General features: G+C 36.2%; 1 protein-coding gene across 2 annotated transcripts in view; it reads right to left on the reverse strand.

The window, feature by feature from the left end:
- The window catches only part of LOC141436683 (putative inorganic phosphate cotransporter), a 27,728-nt gene extending 9,026 nt beyond the window's left edge, over positions 1–18,702 (reverse strand). The window contains exons 1-11 of one of the 2 annotated variants that reach the window (XM_074099692.1): positions 18,417–18,702; positions 17,810–18,195; positions 16,393–16,572; positions 15,662–15,800; positions 14,961–15,175; positions 13,415–13,564; positions 12,128–12,260; positions 11,524–11,642; positions 10,715–10,834; positions 9,968–10,085; positions 9,504–9,592 (exon numbers count right to left, since the gene is read on the reverse strand). In XM_074099692.1, the coding sequence (XP_073955793.1) occupies positions 9,549–9,592; positions 9,968–10,085; positions 10,715–10,834; positions 11,524–11,642; positions 12,128–12,260; positions 13,415–13,564; positions 14,961–15,175; positions 15,662–15,800; positions 16,393–16,572; positions 17,810–18,195; positions 18,417–18,477 (1,665 nt within the window). In that variant the 5' untranslated portion in view covers positions 18,478–18,702 and the 3' untranslated portion in view covers positions 9,504–9,548. Of the gene's footprint in view, positions 1–9,503; positions 9,593–9,967; positions 10,086–10,714; positions 10,835–11,523; positions 11,643–12,127; positions 12,261–13,414; positions 13,565–14,960; positions 15,176–15,661; positions 15,801–16,392; positions 16,573–17,809; positions 18,196–18,416 lie in introns of those variants that run through there. The other variant, XM_074099693.1, reaches the window with a different exon arrangement.
- Positions 18,703–19,884: the final 1,182 nt, after the last annotated feature.

The following is a 19,884-nucleotide window of genomic DNA, read 5'->3' on the forward strand; positions in this document are numbered from 1 at the left end:
CCACCATGTACGTTGCCAACTACAAGGTGAATTAACTTCGGTAACCACGGTGTACATTACCAAGTTCCCTGTACATTTTTTGATTTCAAATTAACGATTTTACGTCCTCTATGTTATTTTAAATCTTTTTAAACAGAGTTTTTCTTTCTTTGTCTGCAGTGCTTCACATAAAGTCGACCGCATAAGATTTTAGCTTTAATTCCCGTAAAAAATGCATGTTATGACTGTGGCTCTAATCCGGACGAGGAATTAAAACCGCACGCACCGCCAAAATTCGATTCTGATGATAGCTCTGATGCACCTTCTCTAAACTCTTCTTTGGAACGTTTAAAATTTGCTATACTGCTTATTGATGAGCATGAGGTTGAATAATATATATGTATACCCAAACCGATTGAATTCTGAAAGCATGCACGATGCTTCTTTCACCTATTAGAGAAAAAGTTCTGCCCTGGCCATCCACAGTTAATATGATGCTTTGCCCACATTAAACTCTATGCAATCCATAGCCACGCCATCTACACTTGAGCGCGTTTCGAACTCAATCAGAGCTCATCTTCAGAGCAACTCATATATGCCCCTTTGTTTCGCTGCTGGAAAAACGAAAACAAGAAATTGCTTTCGACAGTTCCACACTATATTTGATTTGGATAGGTACGAGTATTTAACTAAATGTAAACAAACTTCAGTAGCTAGATTTTTTCACATTCAAGGATTTAAACATTGTACTTGTCTATCATTGTAATACTAACTAGACTAGTGTATTTCATAAGAACAGTATGTTTAGATACTTTAATGGGGAAATTTCAATATTTAAGACACCAATTGACGGTTTTTTGTTTACATTTAGTTAAAAATACCTATACCAAATATACCAAACAAGTATAATCATGTTTTTTAAATAATTTAGGTTTTTTATATATAAAAGTTTACTGCCTGATTGGCAGCGGTAAACAGCGTGTACACACAATAATGTTACTTTGTTCTTATAGAATTGGCAACGTGCATGGTGATGTACATAGATTTTCTGAAAAACCAATAATGCTAGATTTTTATTTTTATTTTTCTGTAGACCCTAAGACGGTATTAAATAAAGGTATGATACTGTATCACTTGTTTTTTTATTTTTTACTCTTGCCAATTTAAGGGTTAAGTTATTAATTACTACTACGTTTTAGAATTAAGTATAGAAAAAAAAAGTTAATAAATTACATACGCACGGAACCCTCAGCGCGCGTCAGATTCGCACTTTGTCGATTTTTTTTCCTGTCCATTCGTAATCGTTGCGTGTTGTGTAATTATACTTCCCCCGAACCCCAGCAAAACAAAAGAACATTTTTCTTGATTTTTTATGTGTAAAGTTTTAATTAAATTTCTGTGTCGGTTGCATCCAATTTTGGTGAAACATTTTACATTTAGCGGCACAATTATCAGGAAGTTTATTGCTCATATGGTTCGTTGGTTTGCCTTGAACATAAATTTGACAGGTTATGCGTAGATACAAATTTCGTCATCATCATTTCAGCCTATATTCGTCCCACTGCTGGCACAGACCTCCTCTCATAATGAGAGGGCTTGGGCGATTCCCACGCGGGCCTAGTGCGGATTGGGAAGGAAAATATTAAAAGGAAACCTACTCAAATTTGATTTTCCATCGTAAGTTACAGGAAAAGTTTGTATTTAGCGTGCTCTCTAAATTAGCTTTAGAATCATTACATCTCATTTTGACATTTGACACTAAATAATAAAGTTCCATATTAACCCCCTTGCCCTAGATTGTATATTATTATAATAAATTTATATTTATTAATAAATAATAAATAAATAAATATCATAGGACACTTGACATCAATTGACCTAGTCCCAAACTAAGCAAAGCTTGTACTATGGACACTAGGCAACGAAATCTATAATAATGCATATGAAAAAGTCACTCATTTAGTACAATAATTGATTGACATTTCCCAGCCTTAATAGTCCGATCACAGTACAAAAAAGAGCAGTATACCGTCTTCATACAAACGGCGGAACGCGAGTTATGCGCGAGCGCCACGAATTCCCAGCATACCTCGGCAACCATCAGTCGCGAGTGCTCCGCGGTTACTTACGGACTCACGCGCATTTATTTGTACTTAATACTAATGTTGTGTCTTGTCTTTTCCTTCTTTAAACGTATTTCCTTTTTTATTCTTTCTATATTTCTTTCTCTTTCTGTTTATTTATTTATTTCTTTCTTTCTTTAAAAGTGATTTAACATGCTTATATAATTCGAGTAGTTTATCTTGTGGTTGTTCTAAATTTAAAATATTTTTCCCTCACAGAAGCGAAAAGAAATACATAGTGTACGTACATGGAATATTGGAAATAATAACTCGAATCACAAAGCACTTATTACAGGAGGCAGTTAAAGCGCTTTTTTCTCTTTGTCTGCTTAGATAGGCTGGTTCTCAGTGTTTTGCTTAAAAGTTTGTTTGTCTATCTGTCTGTTTTGAGCCGTCTTAATCAGTAAGTATAATGTACTTATAAAAAAAAATATTTTTCTATTATTTCTAATACCTACTTACTTTGTTGAAAGTTCTTATCAAGAAAAAAGTAGTGCAGGAAATTAAAAAAAAAACAAGGAAACCTAAGGACTATAATTTAATAATCATTTTGTAATGTAACGAGAAATTTGACGCTTGCATATTTGTATTGTATTGTATAACTCTTTATATTGTACATAAAAACACATGAAATTAATAGACAATAAGATAATAAGATGTACAAAGGCGAACTTGTCCCTTAAAGGGATCTCTTCCAGTTAACCTTTAAGCGATTGATATTTATGCAGCTTTAGTGAAATCCACGATTTATTTTAAATATTCTAACGGGATTTCTTGTAAAAGGAATTCTGGAATTTTAATTTAATTAATTAGTTTAAAGCAATTGTTTTAGATATTTAATGTACTTTGTATTAGTTTCTACATTTAAATGGTTGTCAGGAAGAGATTGACAGTCAATTTTCGGTTATCCTATGGTAGCCCGAAATTTTAATCCTATTTTCACTACCACTAATTTCACTAGCCCTAAAATCAAAAAGCCGAATTTTCAATTATCCTAACAATTCATTAGCCCTAATTTTAACATTCCGAATTTACATTGTACCTCATTTCACTAGCCCGAAAATCAAAAAGCCGAATTTTTAATTTTACCAACTCTATTCGTTTATTAGCCCTAATTTTAATATTCCGAATTTATGTTGTACCTAATTTCACTAGCCCTAACATCAAAATCTGAAGCATTAATTTTCGTCAAATGTATATAATACCTTCATTTATTTTACTTACTGTTATTTAGTAACATATTGAATGGCATCCAACCTACTTTTCTAGTGAGAGTTATCCTGGCTGCTAAAAAAAAAATATTAAGTAATTTATTTGCAGAACATAGTGTAAATTAAGATAGTGAACAGGAACAATAATGAAACTTTTTCACTACACACTAGCATGCAAAAGTATAACGGCATTCAAGTAATGGCACCTTCTGATGTAGGTGCTTTAAGACTAGAACATAAAGAGTATACTAGCGAAGTTTTCTTCTAAAGCCATAGCACTTTCAGAGTACAGCAGCTGCGACCGCACTGACATACGTTAGCATATATGAATGGTTCATGGTAACTTTATAGTCAGTTTCTAGTTAAGGCTTTATACTTGAACTAAGGTTATCCCTCCAGGAGTAAATGGTATAAGGACGACACAAGCTTATTACATTGAAGTTATGCGTGTTTGTTCATTATGGATAGCTCCTGATTAGTACAATTGTGTTAACGTACTATTTCGATCACTTAGTACATTTGGTTCCTACATTAAACATCGTTATATAAAGTACATGACAATCGACAGATTGTGCATGTCATGTCGGCGTCTGTGGTCTATGGATAGTTAGTGTTTTTTACTCTTTTATTTAATTTGGTTTTGAATTTTGATTTTATTGGTTTTTGTCATTGGTTTGTTGGCACAGCGGTCACAGCGGAAGACCAGCGTTGGCCTATACGGCCAACACTATGCTGAGCTGGGGCCGCCTCGCGATCTCGCATATGCATAATACTTCTTTTTATTTTGATATTATTGTTGTTTTTTCTTTTTTATTTATTTTTTCTTTTTCTAATGTATTATTATATTAAAATATTTTATATATAAAAAAACACGTCAAATTTTCAAACTTTTCGTCGCTTCACTCACTTCACTTTGGTTATTTTTTTGGGCTTGAAAACTTCTTGATCCATGATCCCGAAAAAAAAATGAGTTTGTGGTGAAATGACAAAACACTCTTCCATTCTTTTTCATGTTCTCCAACATATAAAAAAACCAGTAATTAATGATCAATTTTCTTGAACAAATCTCTCAACAGAAATTAGAAGGTTTGGTCAATTTTCAGTACTTTGAAGGATATTTTCTCCAATTAAGTTGAGTTTGGGCAGCTAAGAAAAATACGTGTCCGTTATTTTAGACTACTCTATAACATATATCAAAATAAATCAAATCGGAGTCGGACAGTTGGGTACCCTTCCTTGTAAGCGATTTATGTTACATCCTGTATAGGCCGAGATACGAGCAAGATGAAATAACCCGAACTGTACTGCAAAGTAAAACTTCATTCAATAAAATATCATCATATAGTTCCAGCTATAAAAGAAAAATAATACGACAGTTAAACAATGGAAAAGTTCTGCAGTAAGGCCTTGTATAGGTTGAAGCCTTTGTAGAGTCGGTAGGCAATCGAATTAATTTACATTCAAAATGCCAAGAGACCTCCTTTAAAAACGACAAAGAGTGGGGATTGGCGGAAAACAAAGGACTAGTTGAAAGCTTGCCTGATGAAATGACACAGGAAAACTTAGTGGGCAGTATGGGCTTCAATGAACTATGTGTAAACAATTACTTTGACCCTTGACTTTACGATAGATAGGAACGTCTATGCAACAAATGTGCGTTCATGCACACTGTAGGAACACACACAAATCAAACGAACCACCTATCATCAGAACCATAATTAAATATCATTAAACAAAATATACCTCGTTGAGTTTCTTGCCGGATTCATCTCAACAGAAGTTTTTCCGAATCGCGTGGTAGTTTTTTTTTGGCATTCATAAGTGCTTGTTATACTTTGACTCTGACTTTGAACCACACTAAGCTGTTACGTTTCGTAGTCAACCAGAGTTCATCCTCAGTGCAACACAACCGTTCACCATGCTACCAAATTTTAGACTTAAAACCAGACGTTGAATCTAATATAAATGAAACAGATACAAAATTCAGATCTATTGTCAAAAAGACATTAATATCTAAGGCGTATTATAAAGTTAATGATTATATCATGGACAGGGATATTTGGAAATAATTCCGATTCGCATTAGCGATCCCTTCAAACAGCGAACCTACTGTGTTAAAAATAAAATTGTGTTAAGTAAATACTTGTGACGTATAAAAATCATTTAATAATAATTTAAATCTGTTTAAAAAAATATACCTCGTTGAGTTTCTTGCCGGATTCTTCTCAACAGAGGTTTTTCCGAACCGGTGGTAGATTTTTTTTGACATTCATAAGTGCTTGTTATAGCCTAAATTGAATAAAGATATTTTGACTTTGACTTTGACTAACATGTAGTAGCATGGAGAACGGATGTGTAGCTGTTAGGATGAAACCATCGACATCTCAAAATCCAAATATCTGCAAGTGGTAGGACGTTATGCAAGGTCCGCCCGGATTGCTACCACCATCTTGCTCGCTAATCCTACCGTGAAGGAGCAGTGCTTGCACTGTTGTGTTTCGGCGTGGAGAGTAAGACAGCCGGTGAAATTACTGGCACTTGAGGTATCCCATCATAGGCCTTTAGGTTGGCAACGCATCTGCAATATCCCTGGTGTTGCAGATGTTTAAGGGCGGTGGTGATCTCTTACCATCAGAAGACCCACTTGCTCATTTGCCATCCAGTAGAATAAAAAAAAACAATATAACAAGCACATATGAATGTCAAAAAAAAATCTACTAGCGGTTCGGAAAACCTCTGTTGAGAAGAATTCGGCTAGAAACTCAAATCTATAGACTGCATGTTTCTTACATCAAAACGGCGTATAAAATTGGTTCACGGCGCAGTTTTGTGAACCTCGTCGGGTGGCAGGCAAGGTTCACTAACTGCAAAAAAAGATTGGTGGAATATTAACCTTACGATGCTATACATAAGTTTGATTATTCACTCAATCACACAAACTTTCACATTTATAATATTAGTAGGATTGATTTGGAACTCCATCTGATTTAATAAAATAGTTTTAAAGTTTGACCAGTATTATTTGTCCTCCTCTGTTCTGTGTCATATTGCGGCTACATCCCGCGGGAATACAATCGGGTCTACTCCCGACAAATGCAGCTTTTCACTTCATCTTTCAACAATCAATTGCTGTCTGCCTGCCAACGGCTTACATGGTACACGTTTTTTTATTTACTGATTCATATTTATTTATTATTATATTGTTATTTGTTGGGTTCCGTTTCTCATCGTCCACACAATCAAAAGATATACATAATTATTAAATAAAGTGTTTCCTTTATAATTTTCAGGGGAATTAAAATCTATAGAGTACGTAATTCTAGTTGTCCTAGAAAATTAAATTTTGGTAGCTATTATAAGAGCTATTTATCGTTATAATATTATAGCTTTTTTAAGGTAGACTTCCGAGTAGAGCGGCTCCGGCGTCACTAACGCAGCGACAGTAACGCGGCGATAGAGCGATAGTATTATGCAGTACGGAAACGTATGAACTAACGTTCGAACGCAGCGTCACTGTCGCCGCGACAGTGGCGCCGCGTCAGTATCGCCGAGCGATAGCGGCCGTGCCATGTTTGCGCAAGCACTGCCGCGCAATCGCTGATTCGCACGTGGTTTTGAGATTATTTTGCATGAAATAACAACAAACTGACACCGGAGTCGCGCTGCTCGGAAGCTAATCTGCGTCAGAGCCGCAGCGACACTGGCGCAGCGGCTCTGACGCTGCGGCCGTTGCGATAGAGCCGCTCTAGTCGGAAGTCTACCTTTAAGAGCTGTCCTGTAGGATAATCAATAATAATTATATTCTAAGAATCTAAATTTTGTGTCTGTCTGTGTCAGTAACCGATCCAAAATAATCCCACGCTGTCTAAAATTTCAAACACTAGGTATTCACAGATACTATAAATTTGTACGGAACCCTCGGTGCAAGAGTTCAACTTGCACTTTGCCATGTTTTTTTAAAAATCAATTATTAGTTCAAGATAAAACATAATTACAACTTCATAAACAGTCAAACATTACAATTCACCAAATTTTTTTAGACTACTGTCTAACATTATATCAAAATAAATCGAATGGGTCTCGCCTCATTGTACATGACAGATCACATACATAGTACTGATTAAAACCATACATATTATCACAAATAGAGATGGTGCGTATTTACGTTACCAGGTTTTGATACCAGGTATTTCCTTGTAAGTATACCCGATATATTTGCAAGATTTGAAAGTATTTTTCCATTAAAGTATACTGTCCCTTCAAAGTAAGTACTTAAACCTCAAAATTCGAAATAGTAAAATTATATCTTATTTACATACACACATAAGGTTCAGATTGTGTTATAAGTGAAATAAATACTTTCAAAGTAATGTACGTCTTTATTGGAATATTTTTAATCTTATTTGTATAACAACAAGGTTTTTATTTAAACTTGCAAGGAAGCAAGTATTCGTCTCGTTGCGTTGGACAGAAAGTACTTTGAAAGTATTTTGACACCTGGTTTTTGCACTTGGTATGAGAAGGTGGACGTACTTTTAAGCCCTGGTACGCGATTTAGCAATTATAACTCATCCCTAATCACATACACTCTCTTTATTAAAACTACGCAGTTATCCCCAAGGGAAATATCACAGTTCTCTGTAGCGAATGCACCTTTTCATCAAGTTCTTTTCATTGATTTATTTCTTCCGCCTATTGAATTATACACTGGCAGTACGGACTGGATTTTCAAAATTGAATTTCTTTTATATAACTAGTGAATTGAATAGTTCTTTTGAACATCGAACGTAGAGAAACTGTAGCAGACTGATGAGGGAAAAACTTGTAAAGAGCAAACCCGCCGCACGCACAGCAGGGCTACTACGAAACTCGAAACTCGTATCGCACCGTCCCTCTCGATCTCGTATTAAAAGAGGGACCACACGAACTTCGAGTTTCGAGTTTCGTAGTAACCCTGCTGTTTCGTACCGGTAAGACTATATTTATGCCACATAACTTACCAACTCGTTTAAGTTGTTTAAGTACAGACGACTTTTAACCATTTTGAGTGACGCTGCGACAGTGACGCTGCGACAATGACGCAGCGACAATGACACTGTCTCAGTATATAAAAAAGGTATTCTGTGGTTGTGACGCCGTGTCAGCGATGCTGTGACTCTGACGCCTGGGACCGTAAAACTGTCAGAATGACGCTGTTGCTATGATGCTGCGTCAGAGATGCCTGTGACCGTGACGGCGCGACAGTGACGCCACATCAATGACGCCTGCCACAGTGACACTGCGACAATGATGCTACGATAGTGACGCTACGTCAGATATGCTACGACTTTGACACCTGCGCTCATGGCACCTGCCACAATGACGCTTTGACTATGACGCTGAGCCTGTTACGCCGCGTCAGTGACATCGCGACAGTAATTCCTGCGACAAATTAATACGCTGCGACAGTAACATTATGGCTGCGACAATGATGCCACGTCAGTGACGCTTTTGACGATGACGCTGCGACTGTGACACCGCGTCAGTGACGCATGCGACAATGACGCTGCGACTGTGATGCTGTAGCTTTGACTCCGCGTCTATGACGCCCGCGCTGTGGTGGTAATGTCGCGTCAGTGATGATTGCGACTGTGACGCCGCGATAATGATGCTGCGGCTGTGAGGCTGCAACGGTGACGCTACGTCAGCACTTTTCCAACTATGTCGTCCAAAAAGGAGCAGAAATTTGATGCAACTCTATTGGTGAATTTAACGCAGCCTAACTAGGTAGTTATCAGATCATAGAGCAGGCTTTCGCAAAGTGGGGTACGCAAACCCCTAGGGGTTCGCCATTCGACGGCAGGGGGTTCGCGACAAGATTTACGTAATGGTGGCGTGATGACTGGCAGGCACGTGCGGCACACATGGTGACGCGCGCGCGACTGATTTCGTCGTTCAACAGTCAATTTTATTGTTTTTTTTTGCGAGGTTGGGGGGGGGGAATTTAATTAGTTAAAGGGTTCGCTGTCACCTGGAAACTTGAACAGGGGTACGTGGAGCCGAAAGTTTGAGAAACCCTGTCATAGAGATTCTTAAATGATGAAATTTCTAATGAATTTTCGTTACAATTTAAAAATCTTATTGTTGGTGACGTCAGTATTGATGTTAGAAATATTACAAATAAACAGGTGGTAATAATGGTAGCTTATTAATTTATAAATATTTATTGACTGCAAAATGCAAGATTTTTTTCATTTTATGTTTTCACAGGTTTGGCTTCGTTTTCCGTATCTTCGTCATCTGAAATCGGTAAAGATAGTATAGTACATTATTGCTGAAGCCGGGAAAAACAATTCGTGGGTGAGTAGAGTTTGACGGACGAAGCGAGCCGAGTCCGTCAATAAATACGAATCCACGAATTGTCATTTTCGCGTGATGCTTTTCTCAATAATGCGAGGAAATAAAGTTAAATTGTTAAAATATTATATTAAATGCTTGGGCACAGTTTTAAAATGTATGTTCTTATACTTTACCGCGGTACTTGTTTTTTTTAAAGTACACGTCACGACTCATACATAATGCCATTTCATTAGAAATCCCATCAATATAATAAATGCAAACATACAAACTTTCACATTTCTAATATTGGTAAGATGTAAGTAAAACCACACTCACCAATAATTTCATCCCAAACTTGTTTGTCAGTAGACATAAAGCAGATATAGAAGAGGTTGCTGAAGAATATACTGCCAGCCATAACAATCATGACGATGCGCCACTGAGATCGATCATTCTGTAATAGTACATTGTGTCTTAAGGGCGGTAAATAAGGAATTACGAACGAGAGTCTATTAGAAGCCCGAAGTCGAAGACTGGCTTTAATGAGTCGACGTTCGTAATTCTAGTATGTACCGCCCGTGCGACATAGCACATTTTAGACTAGGCTAAGTTTTTTTCCACACACAAAAGCTAGTATCCTACCGAAATATGCTTTTTACCGAAACCGAAGGTTCAGTTAGGTTAGATTACGTTAGGCCCTTAGTCACTGCTGTCTCAATTGTGACTAAATAGGTTAATTAAATAACCTAAAATCGGAAAGTACCCATACTTTCCGATTTTAAGTTATTTGATGAACGCCTTGTAATATGTGGCATCTCTATGCTGTAGATATGTCTAAATCAGAAATGCAACACACAGACAAAATAAATACGTACTAGGTCATCATCATCATGTCAGCCGAAAGACGTCCACTGCTGGACATAGGCGTCCCCCAAGGCTCTCCATTCAGACTAGTCTTGTGCTTTCCGCATCCAACGCGATCCCGCGATCTTAACCAGGTCGCCGCTCCATCTTGTACGTACTAGGTATTCAATTATAATCAGCGTGCTCGCACTTATACAATTAAAATTTTGTCACACTTACCAATTCAGTAACAATATTGGACACCAGGACAGGCAATAGAAGAACGCCAGCCCCGCATCCCGTGTTACCAACTGCCATTAGAGATCCACTGAAGTTTGGAGACATGTCTATGTAGTTTACCTGAAAGGAGATAACACGAAAGGAGTGACAAAATAATAAATTTAAAAAATCAAGAAACTTGACTGCCTTAAAATACTAAAAAGAAGTCTAGTGGGTTAGAACTTTGTTAATTAGCTAACTTAAAGTTCAACAGTCGGGACCCATTAGGTAAACATTTTTGAGCGTCACTATTTAAATGGGTCCCGACTGTTGAACTTTAAGTTAGCTACTTAACAAAGTTCTAGCCCAATAGACTTGTCTTCTTCTTTATTACGCAGTCGGGTTTTTTGATTTTTTAATTTATTATTTTATTTCCAGTTTTCTGTGAAAATTGTATATTCAAACGATTATAAACTATATATATATATTTAGAATGGGCTAATTATAAGCTTTCATTTGATACCCCACTCGATAGGTTTCAATAAAAAAACATTTTTTGAATACTTACAATTTGGCGCCAAAAATCCGCCATTTAGATTTTTAAGAATTTCATGTACCCAGTGTCACTCGCGTCATCAAGACAAATCCAATGACATATCATTTATCAAGATCGGTTCAGCCATTGAATAGTTACGAGAGGACATAGGAATAGTCATACATACATACGCGCCAAACACATAACCCTCCTTCTTCACAGTCGGGTAATAAGCTCGCATGTTTGTTGAAATTTTGATCATTCCAGTCAAAGTATCAAATTTAATATTCCTTACCATCCATCCCGAGTGTACACCAGCGTACAGTGATACTGCTGCTACGATCAAAATGACAGCGAGCGTGATGTTGTCAGTGTATGATACCGCTATAAGACAAACCGCCGGCGCTGCTTGACCTGTGATTATAACAAAGTCCAACGTTTACAGGTGTGATTGTACCTTCTTCAGTGTGGTATGTAAATTGATGAACGACTGGAATAATACATAGGCTACTTTAATCCAATATTCATAGTGGATCCATTTATAATACCAAAATGTAATCATTAGCATTATTGATGAAATTTGTCACTTTTTTTTGTGAATTGGAAAATCTTGAGGATTAGAAAACTTTTGGAATTAAAGGATTGATGCAAAACTGAATGATACACACGAAACCGCGGGTGCAAGCTATTACTAAATTTTTTTAAAAAATAGGCGTTATGAAAGTAATCTCTGTAGTAATATTGCTGTGTATTTTTATCGTACAACTATGTTTAAATACAAAACACCAATACAATATTATACTGACTTAGTGTAGCAATGCTCCTAATATTTAAGTTAAAATTAGCAATGGGTAAGCGTATTCATTAAAATCGTCAACACAGATGATAATCTAACTAACCTAGTGTATTGCAGACGATTCTAGTAGTTTTCAAGGTGACGTAGCCTCTGTTGACACAATAGTCTGATAACACACCGTAAGCGATGCAGAAGAAGAAGCTTCCGATGTACGGCAAAGACGACAAGAATCCACTCTAAAAACAGAATTTAAAATCGATTGTTATTCAGTACAAGTCATTGAAAAACAAAATTACTGCTACGGCTATTTTCTGTTTTGCTATCCAACGTCATCACCAGCAATATTTATTCAAAGAAGTACTAACAACCTGACTAAATCACTAATACCCACCTCAAACAGTTGATTTTTCTTTATCTTATAGACACCAGACGATTGTAGATAAGTTAGCCTAGAAGACTGAGACAGAATACCTTTTTTTTTTCGACTGGATGACAAACGAGCAAGTGGGTCTCCTGATGGTAAGAGATCACCACCACCCATAAACATCATACCTCAAGTGCCAGTGATTTCACCGGCTGTCTTACTCTCCACGCCGAAACACAACAGTTGCTTCACGGCAGGATTAGCGAGCAAGATGGTGGTAGCAATCCGGGCGGGCCTTGCACAATGTCCTACCACCTTCTTTCTATGCAGATATTTTGAGAAGCTGTCTTACTCTCTAAACACAGCAGCGCGTGTTTTGCTGCTTAGTAGAAAGATCAGCAAATGATATGGGTTGGACGAGTCTTATAATTAAAATACCATAAACGGGACTTATTACGCTAAACACACGATTAATGTTTACCCCGACGTTTCAACCACATTACAGTGGCCGTGGTCACGAGTAGACTGAAGTGGACGAACCTTGCACAAAGTCTTACAATTCACAAAACTTAAACTTAGAAATTTGAAGTCTTGCGTAGTTTCTCTTTACAATAAATTTACTTTAGCTCGAATCCTTAGACATAAGCTAGTTCCTTAGTGAATGAAATATTTTATCGATTACTTGATCTTAGTTTTAAATTTAAATAAATTAAAAAAAAGCCGTGGTGGCCTAGCGGTTTGACCTATCGCCTCTCAAGCAGAGTTTCGTGGGTTCAAACCCCGGCCCCCACCTCTGTGTTTTTCGAAATTCATGTGCGAAATTACGAAGAAAACATTGTGAGGAGACCTGCACACACCTGTGAAGTAATTCAATTGTATGTGTGAAGTTCCCAATCGGCACTGGGCCCGCGTGGGAACTACGCCCCGAGTCCTCTCATTCTGAGAGGAGGCCTGTGCACAGCAGTGGGTAAATAGGCTGGGATGGATAGATGGAATAATCTTATTTTAAAAGAAAACAATGCTTACGCTTTTGATGTTGAACCCTAAGATGTAATGCATGTAAGTAGGGATCTGCGTGAAGAGGAACACAAAACAGGTACCGCAGAAGAAATGTGTCACTAACGTGGCCCACACATGCTTAGAACTGAAAATTTGCTTCCACGGAGTTTTAGCCCTCTGAAAACGGTAAGATATTATTAGAATAGGACATCCTAATGTAATAAATAGTGTTCGGACGAATGGGTGCCAATAATCGCAATAATATGGACATGACTCCAAAGATAAATTAATTGATTTCTTACTTGTAATTTAGTTAGTATACTTTGCAAGACAGTTATAAATAAATTACACAGACCTTCTTATTGTGTAGATTTATTCAAGTTAATAAAAAGTATTTTTTCTAAATTTTCCGTGGTAAATTTATTACTCCATTCACAATCCACTGAAGTTAATGGAGCAAACGATATTCAATAGGCGAAAGTAAAAGATTTGCCATTGTTTTATTTACATTAGGTATGGTATGATTTGCTTGGTGATAATTATATACTCGTACCTTATGAAAGAACCACAAAGTAAATTGAATTAATTTAACATTAATTTTATTGCAATGAATGTCAGCATAGTCAAAGAAGAAGGAAATCAAAGAAAGTTTGACAAGAAAACTCCTTTCTTTCACTATCCCATTGAAATCTTATGATTTTTCACTAAGAAATCAATCTATTTATTAATTAATCAATTAATCTTTGGAGTCATGTCCATATTATTATGAGTAATAACGCCCATTTGTCCGGTCTCTGATCATAAATTAAAATATTAGTGAAGATGTTTAGATAATTTGTTGTAGAATTATGCAATAACGATAGCACCGATTTCAATAAAATTTCATACGAAGATAATGTATATCCCGGAAAAAGAAAGTAGCTTTAGGCTTTGTTTATGAATACTAATTTATTCATATTTTAAGAAAGCCACACTTTATGTAGTTCTCATAGAATATATAATTATCATACAGATAGAAAATACAAGTACCTATTATTTAAGTTAGCTAGTAGATTTATTATTTAGTAGTATTTAGCTCTTAGGTATATGATTGTATTTTCTATAAGTTTATATTCTTAAATAAATTTTCCCATTCTCAGTACCTATATATCTAATTAATAATAAATCCAGTTATTTATTAGCAAAGACTAAAACACATGTACGTAAGCAAGAAGTAAGTGCAAAAACAATTAAAGATAATTAACACAACATGTCAAGGGCACATAAACAGGTAGTGAATGGGCTCTGGTTAAGGATAAGATAAACAGTTGAACAAAAAATATAATTATTATTATTATGAGCTGCTAGTGAATAAATGTTGCTTTCGCAACGCGGACGCAACGCTGCAAACACTCTATTGGATTCTTATTTAAAAGCTAAGCACAAACAGAAACATAAAATAAAATGTTTAATTGAAAAATAATAAAACTAAACACGTAGCAGAACGTCAACACGAGTCTGACTGATGCCAAATATTTGGATTCTTTGGATACCGTGCAATCTCCTATTACTCGTAAAATTTAAAAATCCTTACAGTTTTGGAGCTTCCAGCAGCTCCCATTATGTACTTCTTTTCTTCCTCGCTTATCGTTTTATGATCACTGGGAGTTGCTGCAGAAAATAGTGTCACCATTGCAAACGCAACTAAGCAAGTTACGCCCACAACCCAGAAGGTGGACGGCCAGCCAGCCGCACTCGAAGCCAGCAGCCCACTGAGTTGGAAGGCAATTACTGTTCCTAGAGTTGTACCTGAAGAAGAAAAGAAATCTGTACTTAGGAGAAGGATTTGTTTTACACCTAAAACATTAAGACTAAGATTAAGACTAACATTAACATTAAGTTTTTTTTTTTATACGACTGGATGGAAAACGAGCAAGTGGGTCTCCTGATGGTAAGAGATCACCACCATCAGTCATCAGTTTAAATTTAGTGTGAATTTAGTTTAGATTAGGATGAATATAATAATCAACATTGAGTATCTCTATATCATTACCAATGTATTTGTACCTGTAAGGTGTTCAAGAAACATTCCTATGGCAGACAGAGTTGAGTTTCTTGCTGGATTCTTCTCAACAGAGGTTTTTCCGAACCGGTGGTAGATTTTTTTTGACATTCATAAGTGCTTGTTATAGCCTAAATTGAATAAAGATATTTTGACTTTCACTTTTGACTTTGAGAGTCTAAGTCAGACAGAGCACGTAATCTTTTAAGTTATTTAATGAACGAAAGTAATACCTGTATACACGTAGCCGACTAAAGTTGCTCTTTCATTTATTGGTACCCATTTGGCCAATATAGTGTGTACACTAGGGTACAATCCAGACTGACTTACGCCCTGCAGAACGCGACAAGCACACACCGCTTTCCAACCGCCCTGAAAAAAATATCGGTTTAACTGCTTTAACTGCAACTTTGTTTGTGTGAAATTATGTAGCTGTTGATCTGATGAATTGAAATTCCAAAATTATCCTATGTTAGCTGTAACCTGCGACTATGTCTGCGAAGAATTTTAAAAGAACTATACAATTTTCCGGATCATAAACTATCCTATGTCCTTTCCAGAGTCTTAAACTATTTTCACACAAAACACACAAGTTTTGGACTTAACACATTTTCTACATGTTTGCAATAAATAAATATTTTAAGCGTGAAAGCGTATCAAATAAACATTATTATTCACATTGGGATTTAAAATATTAATTAGAAATCTCATGAAATTTTAAAAAATTACATGATGGTTAACGTTGTTTGACAAAATAGCCACTTCTTGTATTTCATATTTTAAAACATAGCCGTTGAGTTACCTAATTAAGATTAACTATAACTACCTCATTATCTCTTTTGCTATTATTTTTATACGTGTTGTTTATGTACTGCGTCTGTAAAATGTCTGAGTTTTTTTTCATTGAGCTGCCGTGTGGTTCGAAGGTTTTTTCATTAGAATTAACTTTAAAGGTACAACTTACCCAAACTGCTACTGTCGGCGTCACTATACTTATTATTCCATTCACCAGCAAACCTATTTGAATAGGTATTTTCCCTCCAAGACGCTGGACTACCAAACCCATAGGAAACATTGCCAGTGAATAGCCCAGAAAAAATGAGCTAAGAATCATCTCCTGTGTTGCTTTCTTCCATTCGTAAGTCTGTTGACAATATTGAAAGCATTTCAATCGAATTGAAAATTCGGAATATTTTTTTATTTTTTTTATTAGCCTATTTTTGTGTCCCACTGCTGGGCAAAGGCCTCTCCTCTCTTGCTCCACTCCTGCCTATCAAAGGCGAGCTCCCGCCATCCCACATTATAGGCATCTAAGTCGTCCCTCCATCTCCTCTTCGGTCTGCCTCTATTACGGTATCCGTCACTAGGGACCCATTCCGTAACAATTTTGGCCCAACGTTCTGGGTTCATTCGACAGATATGTCCAGCCCAGTCCCACTTCAACTTGGCCATCTTTACGCCCACGTCAGCAATTCGAGTCTTTGAGCGCAGCTCAGTGTTTTTAATCCGGTCCGTTCTTCGGACACCAAGAATGCTACGCTCCATTGTCCGCTGGCAAACCTTGAGTTTGGTCTTTTGAGCTTCTGTAATAAATTTATTTTGCAAAAAAAACTTTCATCATTATCATCATCATAAATCAGCCAAAAGACGCGCGTCCACTGCTAAACAAAGGCCTCCCTCAAAAAGTTCCACAAAAATCGGTGTTGGTCGCATCCAATTTATTTCTGCCACCTTTACAATGTCGTTGGTCTATCATTAGAGGCTTCCTCAGGCTTCGTCTTCAGTTTGTAGTCGCCACTGTCAAGCCTTATAGCGCATTGGCCGTCGTTTTTATAAGCAATGTGCCCTGAAGTCTGCCAACTCTTAGAGGTATGTCAATGGTTATGGTTATCTTGTATACCTATCTTCTGATTTCTGATTCGATCACACAGAAAAATGCCAATTATATAGCTCGCTTCATCGTTCTTTGAGTGACTTGAGCTTTCTTATGATTCCCATTGTAAGCGACCATGACAACAATACAATACACGGTGATAGGAACAATACTCTTAATTTCTCGTATTATGTGTATATTTTAGAAACGAGATGTTATGAATTTCCTTGTATGACACAAACGTTACAGGTGCTACAATTCTAGACAATTAATTGTCTTTTTAGTATAAGATGATTCACAAATATGTTGATATTTTATGCACTTGTAATTTTTGTGGCACAAGGAACTCTCGTGATTGTGGTCGAACACTGGCAAGTACTTAATATCAAAGATGATAATTTCAACATAGTGATAAAGTAACAATTATGATAGTATTTATTATATATTTTATCAACTTTTAGTAGTAAAGCATCATGAAGTATTAAAACAGTTTTGTGTACTGACTTACCCTATAAACGTTCCACAAAGTATCAGTTCCATTGCCAATCACAATATCTTCCAAAGTATTATTATATTCAGACATCCGTTCACCATGACTAATAATGAAGTTATTTAATGAAGTTTCATCAACATCTATTGATTCATTCTTAAACATTATTTCTCCAGTGGCATTTAATTCCATGCCAGTTTCCTTAACATTAACAATAGCTGTTTCGTTATTATCAATAATGTTAGTTGTATTATGTTTGTCATTTGGTCTTGTCATAGCTACAACTGAGACTCCTAAATGAGCTCTAGCCATATAAGCAACGGTGACACATAAGAATAATAGACAGCTTTGCACATGACGCATTCCATATCCATAACTGCTCGGTATAGACACTTTTGGTTTATCTAAAAAAAATGAGTTTTTCTTTTAAAAAACTATTTCGGAAATTTTTACGATCTGTAATCAGAAATATCTTTAAGTTGGTTTCTTTTATTCCAGAAGCTAATGAAAACAAAATCAAAGCTATTTTTGAAATTGTTTTACTTAATGACTTTGTAAGTTCTTTCGAAATCTTTCATTGAAATTGCTCTCTCATAATTATCAGCTGTTTTATTAGATAACTCACCATCGCCAAATTCTTCAGTCGGAACCTTCTTGTATTCACTTGGCCAATCATTTTTATCCATTTTGCAGACGTTACATTAGCCTTAGTGTCTAAGAGAACACTAAGACTGCGTTCATTATAAATGTTTTAATTACATGATGATAAGTTATCTTCACTGTCTTTGTCAGAACAAACAAAATAAATGAAATAGCTTCTGTTTTATACGTGTTGTCGTGTTAGAAAAATTGTCGTATATTATTTGCATTATTTAGCATAAGATAATGCTGTTGCATCAAACCTGTCGCAATCGGAATTTAACTAGAATAAAGACCTTCATTTTCAACTCAATAAACCTTTATTTAATTCATAAAGTTTCATGAGGTACCTAACTTTATTTTCTAAAACTATATTTCCAAATGACAACTTATGTTACAAGATAGATAAGTATGGAATTTCTGACTTTTTATCCCGGACAATTGCACAGTTCCCGTAGGGTAGCGATAATCGAATACTATGCGGACGGAGTCACGGGCAACAGCTAGTAGTTCAATAAAGCATAAACAGAAAGAAACATTTAATTTCAATACTTTCAACTATATCAAAATTCAAATTTTATTTTATAATGTCCTCTCTTTTGCAGCTTCAAGTTCAACTTTTTCTGAAAGATAATGGGAGTTTTATAATAAAGTAACCCATATAGTATTTAATTGAACCTAACCTAACTTATAGTAATTATAGTGCTAGTATTTTATCCAGTACGAGTATAATAAGGAGAAGCAATAATAGTTATAGAAGCAATCGAAGAGACAAATAAAGATAAAAAACACAACATAAATTCGCGGTTTCGTTTGTTGAGGGAATAGCTCGATTCTCTGAGATGCAGTCACGTGCAAGAATAAATCTTGTTAGCGGCGAATAAAGAACAAGGAAATATAAAACACTATCAATATATCGATGGCAAAAAGCGAAAACGTAGTAACCGCCACCTGGTCAAAAAAAATTTCATATTCGGAATCAGCGATTTTTTCTGCGTCGAATGGGAATAGGTTTCATAGCTCTGCGACGCTTAAAAAAACTGAACATCAATTCAAAACTAATGTATTTCTTGACCATTGCTACATCTAATTTGAATAAATAGATTTGTATTTGTTTGTATAACATTATATTGCGCGGACGTCAAGTGAACTAGTTCGAAATGGTCAATCGAGCGCCGCAATGTAATGCAACTTGCACGATTGTTCTTGGAAGTCTTAATTGGGCTAAACAATAAGCGTCGCGTACGTGGCCGCAACGGCCAACTGGCCGCTTCTCTGGTTAATCTGGCCGTTGCGACCACTGGACGTGGTCATGACCATTGTGCGAGGTACTTAGTTCATTATACTCTTGACAGAATGGTCGTGGTCCTCGCTTGACAATCAGTAGTGAACCTTCATGACAACGTTCTTGTCAACATAGTGTGGTGGTTCCTGAACAGAATTTTGTCAACGCT

The sequence above is a fragment of the Choristoneura fumiferana genome, chromosome 17 (assembly GCF_025370935.1).
Source record: "Choristoneura fumiferana chromosome 17, NRCan_CFum_1, whole genome shotgun sequence".
NCBI classification, from domain to species: domain Eukaryota; kingdom Metazoa; phylum Arthropoda; class Insecta; order Lepidoptera; family Tortricidae; genus Choristoneura; species Choristoneura fumiferana.